The sequence below is a fragment of the Ornithorhynchus anatinus genome, chromosome 3, assembly GCF_004115215.2.
Source record: "Ornithorhynchus anatinus isolate Pmale09 chromosome 3, mOrnAna1.pri.v4, whole genome shotgun sequence".
NCBI classification, from domain to species: domain Eukaryota; kingdom Metazoa; phylum Chordata; class Mammalia; order Monotremata; family Ornithorhynchidae; genus Ornithorhynchus; species Ornithorhynchus anatinus.
The window spans coordinates 116,149,409-116,165,875 of record NC_041730.1 but is presented as its reverse complement, the minus strand read 5'-3'; the positions used below and the strand labels follow the sequence as shown (position 1 = coordinate 116,165,875).

Genomic DNA, 16,467 nt, shown 5'->3' with positions numbered 1-16,467 from the left:
ACATGTCCCTTCCTTTTGTGTGAAGAAACAGCAAATATTAAAAACCAATCCAACAGCTCATGAATACGATACTGAGAAAGAAGATGGAGAAAGAAGATGATAGAAGAAAAAAGCCTTAGATATACCTTGTTTTCCCTTCAGTCTTTGAACAAAACCTCTGGTCCATTTCTTGGGCGCCATGTTGAGAGGAATCCCAGAGAGCTCGCTGTTGATGTATAGGGCGCACTGAAGCTGCAGGAAGTCCCAATCCTCCATGATCATTTGGGTTTTGGCACCCGATATCCGATGCTAAAAAAATCCAACAGAAATATGAACAAAAATCCACTGGCTCCTAAATCAGGTCTGCAACCGCTCGTCGGCCTTGAGTTGCAAATAAAACACACAGACCCTGACTCAGACGCAATACTCATCCCGAAGGCTCACCTTTTTGATCACATCATTGAGGAAGATGATCTCCGTCAGTTTCATCGTCAAGTCGTCTTCATTAGTGCCAGACTTCAAATCACTCACCACAGAGGGTCGGATGCACAAAGGAGGGACCAGGAGTCGTGTCAGGATCAAGTCGGAGGGTTTCCCGGCTTCTGGGTTCATTAGAAGAAGCGGAATATCCTCCGCGGGGATGCGTTTGAATAAGTTTAGCACTACCAAGGGGTTCAAATTTTCCTAGGAAATTCAAGGAACAAGGGTGACGTTAAAAAAAAACAAAACTATCAATCCGCTCAATGATATTTTCGCACGATTCCTCCACTTTATTCCAGCCTCGTTGTAGGAAGAGCACTTATTTATTGAGCATCCATTGGGAGCGATGATTTGTATTCAACGGTACAGGAAGTGCAAAACAGAAGTGACATATTCCCGGCCCGCAATGATCTTAGAATCTAATGAAGGACCCTGATATAAAAATATTTACAAGAAAAATAAGTTGAAGGTTCACTTGAATAATATCCACACAAAAAAGGGCTCAGAATGGGTATAAAGAAGGATATACGTGCTGGCGACCGGTGGCGGTAACAATTTGGGATGCTGGGGACTAACTGGGGAAGGCTGTTGAAGGTAGGGAGATTATAGGAGGGCACTGAATGTGGGGAGATCTGTGGCCTGACACATTTGGGGACGAGGGAATTCCACGCTGGGGGGAACAGGGTGGGTGAGGGAGAGGTGAGAGAGGATAGTTAGAAGGTCGGCTTGAGAGGTGTGAAGGGAATGGGAAGACGCCACATAGACAAAATGGGCAAATTGGATGGGGGCCCTGAAACTGAATGTAAAGAGCTTCTTTAATAATAATAATGTTGGTATTTGTTAAGCGCTTACTAAGTGCAGAGCACTGTTCTAAGCGCAGGGGGAGATACAGGGTCATCAGGCTGTCCCACGTGGGGTTTGACATGGAAAGATCTGCGCAGCAGCACACAGTAAACTGGGAAGGGAGAGAGGCTGAAGGCAAGGGGGCCAGTGAGGGGGCTGAGGCAGTTTTCTAGCTGAGCCACAACTACAGCTTGGACCGGTCTCTATTTGCGGTGACTGTCAATCAATGGTATTCACTGAGCACTTACCACGTGCCGAGCACTGTACTAAGCACTTGGGAGGGTACAAAACAGAGCTAGCAGACACGCTCCCCGCCCACAAGCTTAGAGTCGATAGGTAGAGTGACATTACATCACACTATTATCTCAAATGCTTTATGGCTCACAGTGATTTACCAGATTTAATGCTGTCAACGCTGTCTGGAGTATGGTCCTTTGAAAACTTGGCTATGTTAGACATTCTTAGACTTATCTGTCTGTCACTAATCCTTTCCCCAATTTATTCTTAGCCCGTGAGTTCCTTGGAGACCGGGGACCATGATCAGTTCCTTTCTGGGCACAAGTAACTAACATTTACTGAGCAGCTGCTGGGCAGAGCACATATGAAACTACCCTCAAAGAGCTTCCAATCTAGCCAGGGAAACATACAATGAAATCATTCACAGGGAGGAGAAAGCAGTGAATTTGTAAATAGATGACTTCAGTGTTTACAGCAAGATAAGGCGATGGGTCCAGGAGTGTGGTGGATGGCTTTGAGTACAAAAGTTCACAGTTGGGTGCATAAGTGCTCAAGTGGTGGGCAGGGATCGTGTTTATCTCCTCCCTTGTACCATAATCGTTTAGATTGTGAGCCCGTCACTGCCCAGTGACGGTCTCTATCTGTTGCCTAATTGTACATTCCAAGCGCTTAGTATAGTGCTCTGCACATAGTAAGCACTCAATAAATACTATCGAATGAATGAATGCTCTCTCAAGTGCTTACTTAGCACGTACCAAGAGCTCATTAAACACCACTGATTAATTGACTGAGTTGTGGGGGAGGGAAAATAAATGAATTACAGAAGGCCTCCCGGAGGAGATGTTATTTCAGATGGGATTTGAAGATACGGACAGTGTTGAAAATTTGACAGGCCAGTATTTCTTCCTAGTATATAATTCTGTGCTTGGCACACAATAAATAAGTGCTTAACAAATCATTTTACTACTTTTTTTTTTTTCCACGAAATCAGCAACACTTTCCAACCACAGGCAACAGTATGCATGTCCATACAGGCTTACCTGTGCTCTCCCTAAGAGTGGCTCCACCTCTTTGTTATATTCTATGGCTGTTTCAAACGACTGAAGGAAATTGGATACAACTGGATCCACCACTTTCTTGTTGGTTTTGTACTTCTCATGAATTATCTTCAAAAGCCCACATTTCTTTACCGTTCCTAAAAGATACTACTTCGCTTAAAAACGAAACAAAAAACCCACGGGTAAACCCCTCAAAACCTACCTATTCACTTGTCGTTCCCTCTCCCCCCGGTTCCCACCCTCCCTACATCTTTACTTTATAGAACACCACGTTTGGGGTGGTGAGAGAGAGAAGGGGGTTAAGAGGACGGAAAGCTTATAAACAAATACCAGATACTTTATATTCTTTGAGGGGTAAAAGTTTGGAAAGGGAAAAGGAAATGAAGAGTGTAGGAATGTGCCACCTAAAGCTACTCCTTCAGAATGGCTCTCATGTGAATGGAGCGGGGGTTTCTGTGCACGTTCTTAAACCTAAAACAGACCGCACTGTATCTTTTCCAAAGAAAGCAAATCCCCTTAGATGAAATACGAGCTGACCAAAAAATTCAGTAGGCTAAACACGTATTCTGACCGTGACTGCAAACCTGCTTTCTTGTTAAGTGTGCCCCATCTAAAACTGGTGAGAAGCAAACACCAGGCTACAATAAAGATGCTTGGCTATTTCCTAAACGCGAAAGACTACCTTCCTCAAAGAAAGAAAGGGTACTAAATTTGGAGAACAAATACTTCTAAGACTTCAGAAGACCTGCCTGTCGGCAGGGATTGCTCCTACCAACTCTACTGCATTGTACTTTCTTCAAGTGCTTAGAACAGTGTTCTGCACACAATAAGTGCTCGATAAATCCCACTTATGTAATTTCTAGAGATTACAGAGATCGATACTCTGGGCGACCCATTACCAGCCACCCACTAATCTTGGATTTAGAGTGACTGCCCCCATTTCTGTGTAGGGTATAATTGGACAGCTGGTTTGAGAGCTCATGCAAAGTTTGATTTCTTTGGAGGAAAGCTGGGCAATAGGCATCTCTTTTTTAAAAAAGGAAGCCACACGACCCAGTGGAAGAGCTGGCACCTGGGAGTCAGAGGGCCTGGGTTCTAATTCCGACTCTGCCACTTGTCTGCTGTGTGACCTTGGGCAAGTCACTTCACTTCTCTAGGCCTCAGTTTCCTCAACTGTAAAATGGGGATTAAATACCTGTTATCCCTCCTATTTAGACTGTGAGCCCCATGAAGGAGGGGGACCTCATCTGTAAAATGGGGATGGAGACTGTGAGCTCCACATGGGATAGGGACTGTGTCCAACCCAATTAGCTTGTCTCCACCCCAGCGCTTAGTGCAGTGCCCGATACACAGTAAGCACTTAATACCATAATTATTATCATTAATTAACTTGTATCTTTCCCAGTGCGAAGAAAAGTGTTTTTGACACATACTAAGTATTTCACAAATACCATTAAAAAAAGAAAAGAAAGGAGTTCCATCCATCCTGGATGGTTCCAAACGTTCCCCTGGCTGGAAGGAGGGGGTTGGATGAAAGGTCTCTAGGGTAACCTTTTGGTTCTAAAAAGCTAAGGTTTCCGGAACCACTAGATACGGCCTAAGGGTATGACTTAGATTTGGACTTATTCCAGGAAGCTTCCTACAGTTTAAGAGCCCGGTACTCACCATTGAAAGCTCCGCAGTGATGACAAGTATTTTTCTTTTTGCACTTATCAGAGACCTTCTTTTTCAAGCCCCGTTTCTGTAGGTAGGTTAGGCCGGGCCTTTTCAGGTAATCCAAAAACTGTTTCCTCTCTTCTGATGAGAGCATAATGTGACAACAGGTTTTACAGATCATCTTAAAGGATCAAACAAAGCAAGTAAATGAAAGCAAGGAAATGGAAAAAAAAAAAAAAACCCCACCAAGCAGTCTAGTGTGTGCACCTTGTTCTTTCTTAACAAAGCAAGCTTCCAAATGGAAGTAACAACCCCTCGTGGGTTCGCCACAGAGAACGTAGTTCAGTCTGTTTAGTACGCAATCTTTCCGCTACGTTGGTTCCTTGAAAGTGCACTCCTTTCCATTCAGAGATCTTCCTCCTCCCTCCCCGGTGAGTGCCCTAACCACCGCTCAGAATCCACGTCCTGGGGCTGAAGATATATATCTTTTCACCTGTAAAACACCTATGACAGCTTTGAAGTATCCCACGTGAAAACACGGCAACTCCAGGTCAATGTATCCGTAGTGGCCCAAACAGTCGGCCAGATTCTTCCCGCAGGTCTCACAGGGACGATCCTTTTCACTGGTACCCTTGGGATCAAACGCACACGGACACAAAGCAAGGTCGATGACTGAAGTAAGCGGTGCGTTTCCCTCCCTTGCTCTTCAGGCGACACCGACTGGGATTCTTCCAGGGCTCAAATTCACTCCCGACTCTAAAGTGTTGAGATGTATTTAAGGCTACTCGCCGTACGGGGCTGACGGCACAGTCTGACCCCTGGAAGTGTCTGGAAGGGAGAACTTTTAAGTCATGTGGAGACACTGGTTTCCTGAATGGAGAAACTCTTCTCGCTTGGCCTGGCAGAGCATAAAGACAAGCTCATAATGGAAAGGGGAAACTGGTCTTTCCATGGATATTTGCAGCAGGAAGACTATAATAATAACGTTGGTATTTGTTAAGCGCTTACTACGTGCACGGCACTGTTCTAAGCGCTGGGGTAGATACAGGGTAATCGGGTTGTCCCACGTGAGGCTCACGGTCTTTATCCCCATTTTACAGAGGAGGTCACTGAGGCCCAGAGAAGTGAAGTGACCTGCCCACGGTCACACAGCTGACAAGGGGCAGAGTGGGGATCCGCACCCATGACCTCTGACTCCCAAGCCGGGGCTCTTGCCACTGAGCCGCGCTGCTTCTCTATAACTGCTGGGACGGGACTGAGGAGTTCTCATTTACTGAGAGGTCCTTGGGGCCAAGGAGGAAAACTATTCTCCTTTCACCACGCATATCCCGTGGATGTCGACTATGAAAGAATGGAGGAAAAACGTGTCTTACCATTCGATGGTCAAGAACTCCATGCAGCAAGGGGGAATGGTGGTTGTCCTGACTATACAAGTTCTTACTCACTACCTGGATGTGTGCTTGTTGTCGCATTTCTTCTGGTGACTTCATCCCAAAACAGATGTGGCTTCTAGAATGGGAATGTGGGAGAAAGATGTACCGGTATTAGAAACAGGCGAACAAATTATTCTTGGAGTGTACTGGGGTGGGGAGGAGGGGAAGAGAGAGGAAGGGGTTGTACTCTCCCAAGCGCTCAGTACAATGCTCCGCCCACGGTAAGCACTCAATAAATGCCATCAATTGATTCGCTTTTCTTTGGAATCCATTCTTTTTAAACGACAAACGGTAAATTTCCTCTCCCCGAGGCTCGCCGCCTTGGTGCCTTTGACTTCTTATAACACTCGCATTCAGTCTGTTACTAAACTCTACCAGTTCTTCCTTCCCACTATTGCCTAGATTCGCCCTTTCTTCACCGCCCAGATTATCGCTACGCTAAAGTGTGGCTTTTTGTTATTATACGGTACCCTCCCAAGTGCTCAGTACAGTGCTCTGCAGACAGTAAGCGCTCAATAACTACGACTGGATGAATGAATGAATTTAAACTCTGGCCATCTATTTTATTTTTTTTTAACGGTATCTGTTACACACTTACTAAGCCCCTCTTCCAAAGAGACTAACGACCTCCTCGCTTGTCTCCCTGCCTCCAGTCTACCCTGCCCGCCGCAGCCTGGATCACCATTCTAAAACATCATTCGGCGCAAGCCACTCCGCTCATCAGTACACCGCCAGGCCCTGCACCGAGCACTGGGGTAGACACACGGGGCTCGCGGTCTCAATCTCCACTTCACAGTTGAGGTAACCGAGGCGCAGAGACGTGAAATGACTTGCCCGAGGTCACAGAGCAGACGAGCCGGGATCAGAACTCAGGTCCTTTGGACTCCCAGGCCCGTGCTCTAGCCACTAGGCCATGCTGCTCCTTATCCATTTCCCTCCGTACCCAGCAGAAACTCTTGACTTCCAAGTTGGTATTTGTTAAGCGCTTACTATGTGCCGAGCACTGTTCTGAGCGCTGGGGTAGACATAGGGGAATCAGGTGGTCCCAGGTGGGGCTCCCGGTCTCCATCCCCATTTTACAGATGAGGGAACTGAGGCCCAGAGAAGTGAAGTGACTTGCCCACAGTCACACAGCCGACAAGTGGCAGGGCTGGGATTCGAACTCATGAGCCCGGACTCCAAAGCCCGTGCTCTTTCCACTGAGCCACACTGCTTCTCCAACAGCTCTCTTCTTCCATTCACCCCTACTTCTCTCGCCTTTTTCCTGCCCCTCGGTCTTGACTTTCCAGCCCCTGCCCCCTGGGGAATGCCCTTCCCCAGCCAGGACCCCCCCACTCCAGCAACATCCCTTCTCATCTCTGCCTCTCATCCTCTATGCGTGTGCCCTGGGACTCGGTTCTTGGTTCCCAGCTCGTCTCCCTTTCATCATCATAATAATGTTGGTATTCGGTAAGCGCTCACTATGTGCCGAGCACCGTTCTAAGCGCTGGGATAGATGCAGGGTGATCAGGATGTCCCACGTGGGGCTCACAGTTTTAATCCCCGTTTACAGATGAGGCAACTGAGGCCCAGAGAGGTTAAGTGATTTGCCCACAGTCACACAGCTGACAAGTGTGGCTCAGTGGAAAGAGCCTGGGCTTTGGAGTCAGAGGTCATGGGTTCGAATCCCCGCTCAGCCACTCGTCAGCTGTGTGACTTTGGGCAAGTCACTTAACTTCTCAGGGCCTCAGTGACCTCATCTGTAAAATGGGGATTGAGACGGTGAGCCCCACGTGGGACAACCATTCCCCCTGTATCTACCCCAGCGCTCAGAACAGTGCTCAGCACATAGTAAGCGCTTAACAAATACCAACATTATTATTATTATTATTATTAAGTGGCGGAGCCAGAATTCGAACCCATGACCTCGGACTCCCAAGCCCGGGCTCTTTCCACTGAGCCACGCCGCTTCTCTACACTACTTTCAAGTCCTCTACACTATAAACACGTTGTGGGCAGGGAACGCGCCCACCAACTCTGTTATATGACATTCTCCCAAGAGCTGAGTCCGGCGCTCCGCACACCGTTAAGCACTTAATAAATACGATTAACCGATCGATCGATTGAAACGTATTCCCCTGGGGCGCGCAACCACCCTCCCAGCTTCGACTATCATTTCTACGGCACGATTCCCCAACCTTCCCCGCCCCGACCTCTCGCCCTTCCCTCTCGCCTCCGTGACCCCTAGAGATGGACGGGTTGCCGGCACCTGACGCTTCCAATCTCTAGAACGGAATTTATCTTCCCTCTACGTCACTTTCCCAGAGACGCAGCGTGGCCCGGGCTTGGGAGTCAGAGATCACGGGTTCGAATCCCGGCTCTGCCACTTGTCAGCTGGGTGACCGTGAGCAAGTCACTTCATTTCTCGGTGCCTCGGTTCCCTCGTCTGGAAAATGGGGATGAAGACTGCGAGCCTCACGTGGGACAACCCGATGACCCCCGCATCCACCCCAGAGCTTAGAACGGCGCTCTGCACATAGTAAGCGCTTAACAAATTCCAACGTTATTATTATTGTTATCCCAGTTGCCGTCACCCCCTCCGTCCTCCCCACCCGCAAAGACAGCGATCTCAGCTTTATCCTCAACTCCGTCTGTCCCCACCCGAAATCGTGGGTTTTTCCTTCCCAGCATTTCCAGGATCCACTTCTTCCTCCCCAAAACCCTGTCGCGTCCCAACTGGATTACTGCATCGGCCGCCTCACAGACCTTTCATTCAATAGTATTTATTGAGCGCTTACTATGTGCAGAGCACTGTACTAAGCGCTTGGGATGAACAAGTCGGCAACAGATAGAGACAGTCCCTGCCGTTTGACGGGCTTACAGTCTAATCGGGGGAGACGGACAGACAAGAACAATGGCACTAGACCTCCATGCCTCCGGTCCCTGCATGACTCTGCCGCCCAAATCGCTCAGTGGAAAGAGCACGGGCTTTGGAGTCGGAGGTCATGAGTTCGAATCCCGGCTCTGCCACTTGTCAGCTGTGTGACTGTGGGCAAGTCACTTCACTTCTCTGGGCCTCAGTTCCCTCATCTGTAAAACGGGGATGAAGACCGGGAGCCCCACGTGGGACAACCTGATTCCCCTATGTCTACCCCAGCGCTTAGAACAGCGCTCGGCACGTAGTAAGCGCTTAACAAATACCAACATTATTATTAAAACAATCCGTCATCCCTGTGGCCAAAAACCTCAAAATGGTTCGCATTCCTCCTTATTTCACGGATAAACTCCTGATTTGGGGAGGGAAGACACTCCTCAGCCTTTCCCTCTCCAACTTCTCCACTCTTCTCCCACTACACCCCACCTTGTTCCCTTCATCCCTCTCGAGTCGCTCAATCACCGGGGTCCGCTCTCACCTCTCCCCCGCGAGCGACATCTTGCTCTTGCTTTCCCTGCAACCCGCAGTTCCTCCCCCCGCAGACCCAACAGACCACAGTTCTCCCCATCTTCGTGACCCTTCTGAAATAACATCTTATCTAGGAAACCTTCTTTGATTCCTTTCTCTTTCTCCCCCGTTATCGCCTCGCCACTTTTTTTTTTTTTTTTACGGCAACTGTCAAATGCTTACTATGTGTCCAGCACCGCTCTGAGCACTGGGGTGGATACGAGTTAAGCGGGTCGGCCTCACCGTCTACGTAGGTGGGCGAACAGCTAGTAAATCTCCACTTGAGGAAACGGAAGCACGGAGAGCAGCGTGGCCTAGTAATAATAATAAGTACTATTGAATGAATGAATGAATGAATACAGTGCTTGGCACTTAGTAAGCGCTTAACAGGATTGAATGAATGAATGAATGAATGACCCATTTGGACCTTGAGCCCAACGTTGGGCAGGGCTGGTCTCTCTCTGTGGCCCAACTGTCCCTTCCAAGCGCTTAGCACAGCCCTCTGCACATAGCAAGCGCTCAATAAGTACTATTGCATGAATGAATGAATACAGTGCTTGGCACCTAGTAAGCGCTTAGCACGATTGAATGTCTGAATGACCCGTTTGGACCGTGAGCCCCACGTTGGGCAGGGACGGTCTCTCTCTCTCTCTCTCTCTGGGGTCGAACGGTCCCTTCCAAGCGCTCAGCACAGTGCCGTGCGGCCGATAAGCGCTCAGTAAGTAGCCTCCCCCGGCCGAATGCAGCGCAACGCGCGGCCCGAGGTGCGGCAGCGTTCTTACATTTTCTTGGCCACGTCCGACTCGCGGAACTGCTCCTTCACCATGGTGGCGGGAGGCGTCCAGCACAGCCGGCGGGAGGCGTCCAGCGCAGCCCGGGGAAGCCCAGGCCGGTCCGGCCCGACCCGCCGCGCGCCGCAGAGACGCCGCGCCCTGACCCGATGCGGCCTCCGTAGGCCCCGCTCTCCTTCGACCTCCGCACTGGCCCAATTCGGCCTCCGTAGGCCCCGCCCCTTCCACTTCGCATTGACCTAATTCGGCTTCCGTAGGCTCTGGTTTTTCTCCCCCCTCCCCCCTTCAACTTCTGCGTTGACCCAATTCGGCTTCCGTAGCCGCCCCCGCACCTCTCGCCTTCAACCTCTGCGTTGACCCAATTCGTCTTCCGTAGCCGCCCCCCCCCCCGCCTTCAACTTCCGCGTTGACTCAATTCGGCTTCCGTAGCCCCCTTCCCTCCCTTCAACTTCTGCGTTGACGCAATTCGGCTTCCGTAGCCCCCTTCCCCCCCTTCAACTTCTGCGTTGACTCAATTCGGCTTCCGTAGCCCCCTTTCCCCCCTTCAACTTCCGCGTTGACCCAATTCGGCTTCCGTAGCCCCCTCCCCTCCCCCGCCTTCAACTTCCGCGTTGACCCAATTCGGCTTCCGTAGCCCCCGCCCCCCCCCGACTACTCGCCTTCAATTTCTGCGTTCATTCATTCGATAGTATTTATTGAGCTCTCACTATGTGCAGAGCACTGTATTAAGCGCTTGGAATGGACAGATCGGTAACAGATAGAGACGGTCCCTGCCCTCTGAACGGGCTTACAGTCTAAGCGGGGGAGACGGACAGACAAGGACAATGGCGAGAAATAGAATCCATTCGGCCTCCGTAGGTCCCGCCCCTTCCACTTCCGCATTGACCCAATTCGGCTTCCGTAGAGTCTGGTCTTCCTCCCCGTCCCTCGCCTTCCACTTCCGCGTTGACCCTCTTCGGCCTCCATAGGCCCCGCCCCGCCCCGCCCTTCCCTTCCCCATTGACCCCTTTCGGCTCCCGTAGGCTCCGCTCCCCTCCGCCCCTTCGGCTCCCCGCCCGGCCCGCGCCCCCACAGCGCCCCCTCCCGCCCCACGGCCCGCACTGCAGCAGGCGGGCTTCAGCCCCACGGCCGCGTCTCTGCCTCGGCCCCATTTCATTCGTGATGATAATCATGATAATGATAATCAGGGTGGTATTGGTTAAGCTCCTTACTACGTGCAAAGCGCTGTTCGAAGCGCTGCGGGGAGACAAGGTCATCAGCTGGTCCCACCTGGGGCTCACAGTCTTAATTCCCACTTTATTATTATTATTAATAATAATAATGGTGGTATTCGTTAAGCTCTTTACTATGTGCAAAGCACTGTTCGAAGCGCTGGGGAGAGACAAGGTCATCAGCTGGTCCCACCTGGGGCTCACAGTCTTAATCCCCATTTTATTATCATTATTATTATTAATAATAATGATAATGGTGGTATTGGTTAAGCTCTTTACTATGTGCAAAGCACTGTTCGAAGCGCTGGGGAGAGACAAGGTCATCAGCTGGTCCCACCTGGGGCTCACAGTCTTAATTCCCACTTTATTATTATTATTAATAATAATGGTGGTATTCGTTAAGCTCTTTACTATGTGCAAAGCACTGTTCGAAGCGCTGGGGAGAGACAAAGTCATCTGCTGGTCCCACCTGGGGCTCACAGTCTTAATTCCCATTTTATTATCATTATTATTATTGATAATAAGAATCATGGTGGTATTGGTTAAGCTCCTTACTATGTACAAAGCGCTGTTCGAAGCACTGGGGAGAGACAAGGTCATCAGCTGGTCCCACCTGGGGCTCACAGTCTTAATCCCCATTTTATTATCATTATTATTATTGATAATAATGATCATGGTGGTATTGGTTAAGCTCTTTACTATGTGCAAAGCGCTGTTCGAAGCACTGGGGAGAGACAAGGTCATCAGCTGGTCCCACCTGGGGCTCACGGTCTTAATTCCCACTTTATTATTATTATTAATAATAATAATGGTGGTATTCGTTAAGCTCTTTACTATGTGCAAAGCACTGTTCGAAGCGCTGGGGAGAGACAAAGTCATCTGCTGGTCCCACGTGGGGCTCACAGTCTTAATCCCCATTTTATTAATAATAATATTAATAATCGTGTTGGTATTTGTTAAGCTCTTTACTACGTGCAGAGCACCGTTCTAAGCGCTGGGGGAGATCCAGGGTGATCAGGTTGTCCCACCTGAGGCTCACAGTCTTCATCCCCATTTTACCGATGAGGTCACTGAGGCCCAGAGAATAATATTGGCATTTGTTAAGCACTTACTAATAATGTTGTTATTGGTTAAGCGCTTCCTATGTGCAGAGCACTGTTCGAAGCGCCGGGGTAGACGCAGGGTCATCAGGTTGTCCCACGTGAGGCTCCCAGTCTTCATCCCCATTTGACAGATGAGGGAACTGAGGCCCAGAGAAGGGAAGTGACCTGCCCACAGTCACCCAGCTGACAAGGGGCAGAGGTGGGATTCGAACCCCTGACCTCTGACTCCCAAGCCCGGACTCTTTCCACTGAGCCCCGCTGCTTCCCCACTCTGCATATTATAGCTCCATTCAGTCAACAGTATTTATTGAGCGCTTACTACGTGCAGAGCACCGTTGCAAGCGCTGGGGAGAGACAAGGTCATCAGCTGGTCCCGCGTGGGGCTCACAGTCTTAATCCCCATTTTATTAATACTAATAACGTTGGTATCTGTTAAGCGCTTACTAGGTGCCGAGCGCTGTTCTAAGCGCCGGGGGAGATAATGTTGGTATCTGTTAAGCGTTTACTATGTGCCGAGCACAGAGAACAGTGCTCGGCACATAGTAAGCGCTTAACAAATACCAACATTGTTATTATTATTATTACTGTTCTAAGCGCTGGGGTAAACACGGGAATCAGGTTGTCCCACGTGGGGCTCCCAGTCTTCATCCCCATTTTACAGATGAGGGAACTGAGGCCCAGAGAAGTGAAGTGACTCGCCCCCGGTCACACAGCTGACAAGTGGCAGAGCGGGGATTCGAACTCATGAGCCCTGACTCCAAAGCCCGGCCTCTTTCCACTGCGCCACGCTGCTGCTCATGATACAGGGTCATCAGGTGGGTCCCACGTGAGGCTCACAATGAATCCCCACTTTACAGATGAGGAAACCGAGGCCCAGAGAAGGGAAGCGACTTGCCCACAGTCACACAGCCGACGAGGGGCCGAGGTGGGATTCGAACCCACGACCTCTGAGCTCTTTCCACTGAGCCACGCTGCTTCGCTAATATCCGCCAGTTTCCCTCCCCTCTTTCGAAGCTTTATGGAAGACACATTTCCAAGAGGCCTCTAGACTGTGAGCTTGGTTGTGGGCAGGAACGCGTCTGCTTGTTGCGAGAGGGTACCCTCCCAAGCGTCTAGCACAGTGCTCTGCCCGCTGTAAGCGTTCAGTAAATACGATTGAATGAGCAGACCGTGAGCCCGTCAATGGGCGGGGATTGCCCCCGTCTGCTGCCGAACTGGCCATTCCAAGCGCTTAGGACGGTGCTCTGCCCACAGTAAGCGCTCAATAAATACGATTGAACGAATGGATATTAATCCCTGTTGACTTGTTTTGATTAAGGGGAAGCAGCGTGGCTCAGGGGAAAGGGCCCGGGCTTGGGAGTCAGAGGTCACGGGTTCGAATCCCGCCTCGGCCGCTTGTCGCCTGTGTGACCTTGAGCAAGTCACTTCACTTCTCTGGGCCTCAGTGACCTCATCTGTAAAATGGGGATGAAGACGGTGAGCCCCACGTGGGACAACCTGATCAAAGGGCGGGGACCGTCTCTATCTGTTGCCCATTTTTTTCATTCCAAGCGCTTAGTACAGTGCTCTGCACCTGGTAAGCGCTCAGTAAATACTATTGAATGAACGAATACTCTGTATCTACCCCAGCGCTTAGAACATAGTAAGCGCTTAACAAATACCACCATTATCAGCATTTAGAACAGTGCTTCGCACATAGTACATACTACGTAGTACAAAATGTACATAGGATATAGTACAATTTGTACATTCCTAATAATAATGGTGGTATTTGTTAAGCGCTTACTATGTGCAGAGCGCTGTTCAAAGCGCTGGGGTGGATACAGGGTCATCAGGTTGTCCCACGTGAGGCTCCCAGTCTTCATCCCCATTTTACAGACCAGGTAACTGAGGCCCAGAGAAGTGAAGTGACTTGCCCACAAGTCCCACAGCTGACAAGCGGCAGAGCCGGGATTCGAACCCACGACCTCTGACTTCCAAGCCCGAGCTATTGCCATTGAGCCACGCAGAGCTTAGTACAGTGCTCTGCACCTAGTAAGCGCTCAATAAATACTATTGAACGAAAGAACCTAGTAAGTGCTTAACAAATTCCATTATTATTATTATTATTATGTCTGCCTCCCCCCTTCTAATAATAATAATCATGATGTTGGTATTTGTTAAGCGCTTACTATGTGCAGAGCACTGTTCTAAGCGCTGGGGGAGAACCAGGGTCATCAGGTTGTCCCACATAGACGGTGAGCCAGTTGAGGGCAGGGATTGTCTCTCTTTGTTGCCGAATTGGACTTTCCAAGCGCTTAGTATAGTGCTCCACACACCGTTAAGCGCTCAATAAATACGATCGATCGAAAGAATGAATGAATTATTATGACCAAATGGATGAACACGCCCCCCCCCCCGCCCACAGTGGGTTTACAATCTAGAAGGATCTTACAACCCTCCAATTATCTCTTTCCGCGGCCCTTTCTTTTAGTCCTGCTCTTCTTCGCTCCTCCTGGCCGAGCAGAGGGCTTGGCACATAGTGAGTGTTTAAGAAATGACAATATGATGATGATGATGATGATGATGATCATTTTAGTCCTGCTTTTCTTTGCTCCTCCTGGACTGAGGGGCCTTGTATCTCCCCCAGCGCTGAGCAGAGGGCCTGGCACATAGTGAGTGCTTAACAAATGCCAACATCATCATCATCATCATTATTATTATGATGATGATGAGGAGGATGATGATTTTAATCTTGCTCTTCTTTGCTCCTCCTGGCCTGAGAAGAGGGCTTGGCACATAGTGAGCACTTAAATGCCCAAATCATCATTATTATTATTATGAGGATTTTAGTCCTACTCTTCTTTGCTCCTGAGGGAGCTTGTATCCCCCCAACGCCGAGAAGAGGCCTTGGCACATAGTGAGCGCTTAAGAAACGCCAACATTATCATTATTATGATGATGATTTTAGTCCTGCTCTTCTTCACTCCTCCTGGGCTGAGCAGAGCGCTTGGCACATAGTAAGTGCTTAACAAATGCCAACATCATCATTGTTATGATGATGATTATTATGAGGATGATGATTTTAGTCCTGCTCTTCTTTGCTCCTCCTGGACTGAGGGACCTTGTATCCCCCAGCGCTGAGCAGAGGGCTTGGCACCTAGTGAGCGCTTAACAAATGCCAACATCATCATTATGATGATGATGATTTTAGTCCTGCTCTTCTTCGCTCCTCCTGGGCTGAGAAGAGGGCTTGGCACATAGTGAGGGCCTAAGAAATGCCAACATCAGCATCATTATCGTTATGATTATCATGAGGATGATGATTTTAGTCCTACTCTTCTTCACTCCTGGGCTGAGAGACCTTGTATCTCCCCCAGCGCTGAGAAGAGGGCTTGGCACATAGTGAGTGCTTAAGAAATGTCAACATCATCATCATTATTATTATGATGATGATGAGGATGATGATTTTAATCTTGCTCTTCTTTGCTCCTCCTGGCCTAAGAAGAGGGCTTGGCACATAGTGAGCACTTAAATGCCGACATCATTATTATTATTATTATTATGAGGATTTTAGTCCTGCTCTTCTTTGCTCCTGAGGGAGCTTGTATCCCCCCAGCACTGAGAAGAGGGCTTGGCACATAGTGAGTGCTTAAGAAATGCCAACATCATCATTATGATTATGATGATGATGAGCATGATGATTTTAGTCCTGCTCTTCTTCGCTCCTCCCGGGCTGAGGGACCTTGTATCTCCCCCAGCGCTGAGAAGAGGGCTTGGCACATAGTGAGCACTTAACAAATGCCAACATCATCATCATTATTATTATGATTATGATGAGGATGATGATTTTAGTCCTGCTCTTCTTCGCTCCTCCTGGCTGAGCAGAGTGCTTGGCACATAGTGAGCGTTTAAGAAATGCCAACATCATCATCATTATGAAGCTGATGAAGATTATAATGATGATCATTTTAGTCCTGCTCTTCTTTGCTCCTCCTGGGCTGGGGGGCCTTGTATCTCCCCCAGCGCTGAGCAGAGTGCTTGGCACATAGTGAGCACTTAACAAATGCCAACATCATCATCATTATTATGATGATGATGATGATGATGATGATGATTTTAATCCTGCTCTTCTTTGCTCCTCCAGGGCTGAGGGACCTTGTATTCCCCAGTGCTGAGAAGAGGGCTTGGCTCATAGTGAGTGCTTAAGAAATGCCATCTTCATCATCATTATTATTATGATTATGATGATGACTTTAGTCCTGCTCTTCTTCGC

The 16,467-nt window shown here is 49.1% G+C and overlaps 1 protein-coding gene across 1 annotated transcript in view; it reads right to left on the bottom strand.

Moving 5' to 3' along the window:
• POLR3A (RNA polymerase III subunit A) overlaps nt 1-10,053 on the bottom strand; it is a 52,342-nt gene extending 42,289 nt beyond the window's left edge. The window contains exons 1-7 of the mRNA XM_029060182.2: nt 9,890-10,053; nt 5,627-5,762; nt 4,747-4,884; nt 4,263-4,434; nt 2,580-2,734; nt 424-663; nt 126-288 (exon numbers count right to left, since the gene is read on the bottom strand). Coding sequence (XP_028916015.1) covers nt 126-288; nt 424-663; nt 2,580-2,734; nt 4,263-4,434; nt 4,747-4,884; nt 5,627-5,762; nt 9,890-9,933 — 1,048 coding nt within the window. The 5' untranslated portion in view covers nt 9,934-10,053. The remainder of the gene's footprint in view (nt 1-125; nt 289-423; nt 664-2,579; nt 2,735-4,262; nt 4,435-4,746; nt 4,885-5,626; nt 5,763-9,889) is intronic.
• Nucleotides 10,054-16,467: the final 6,414 nt, after the last annotated feature.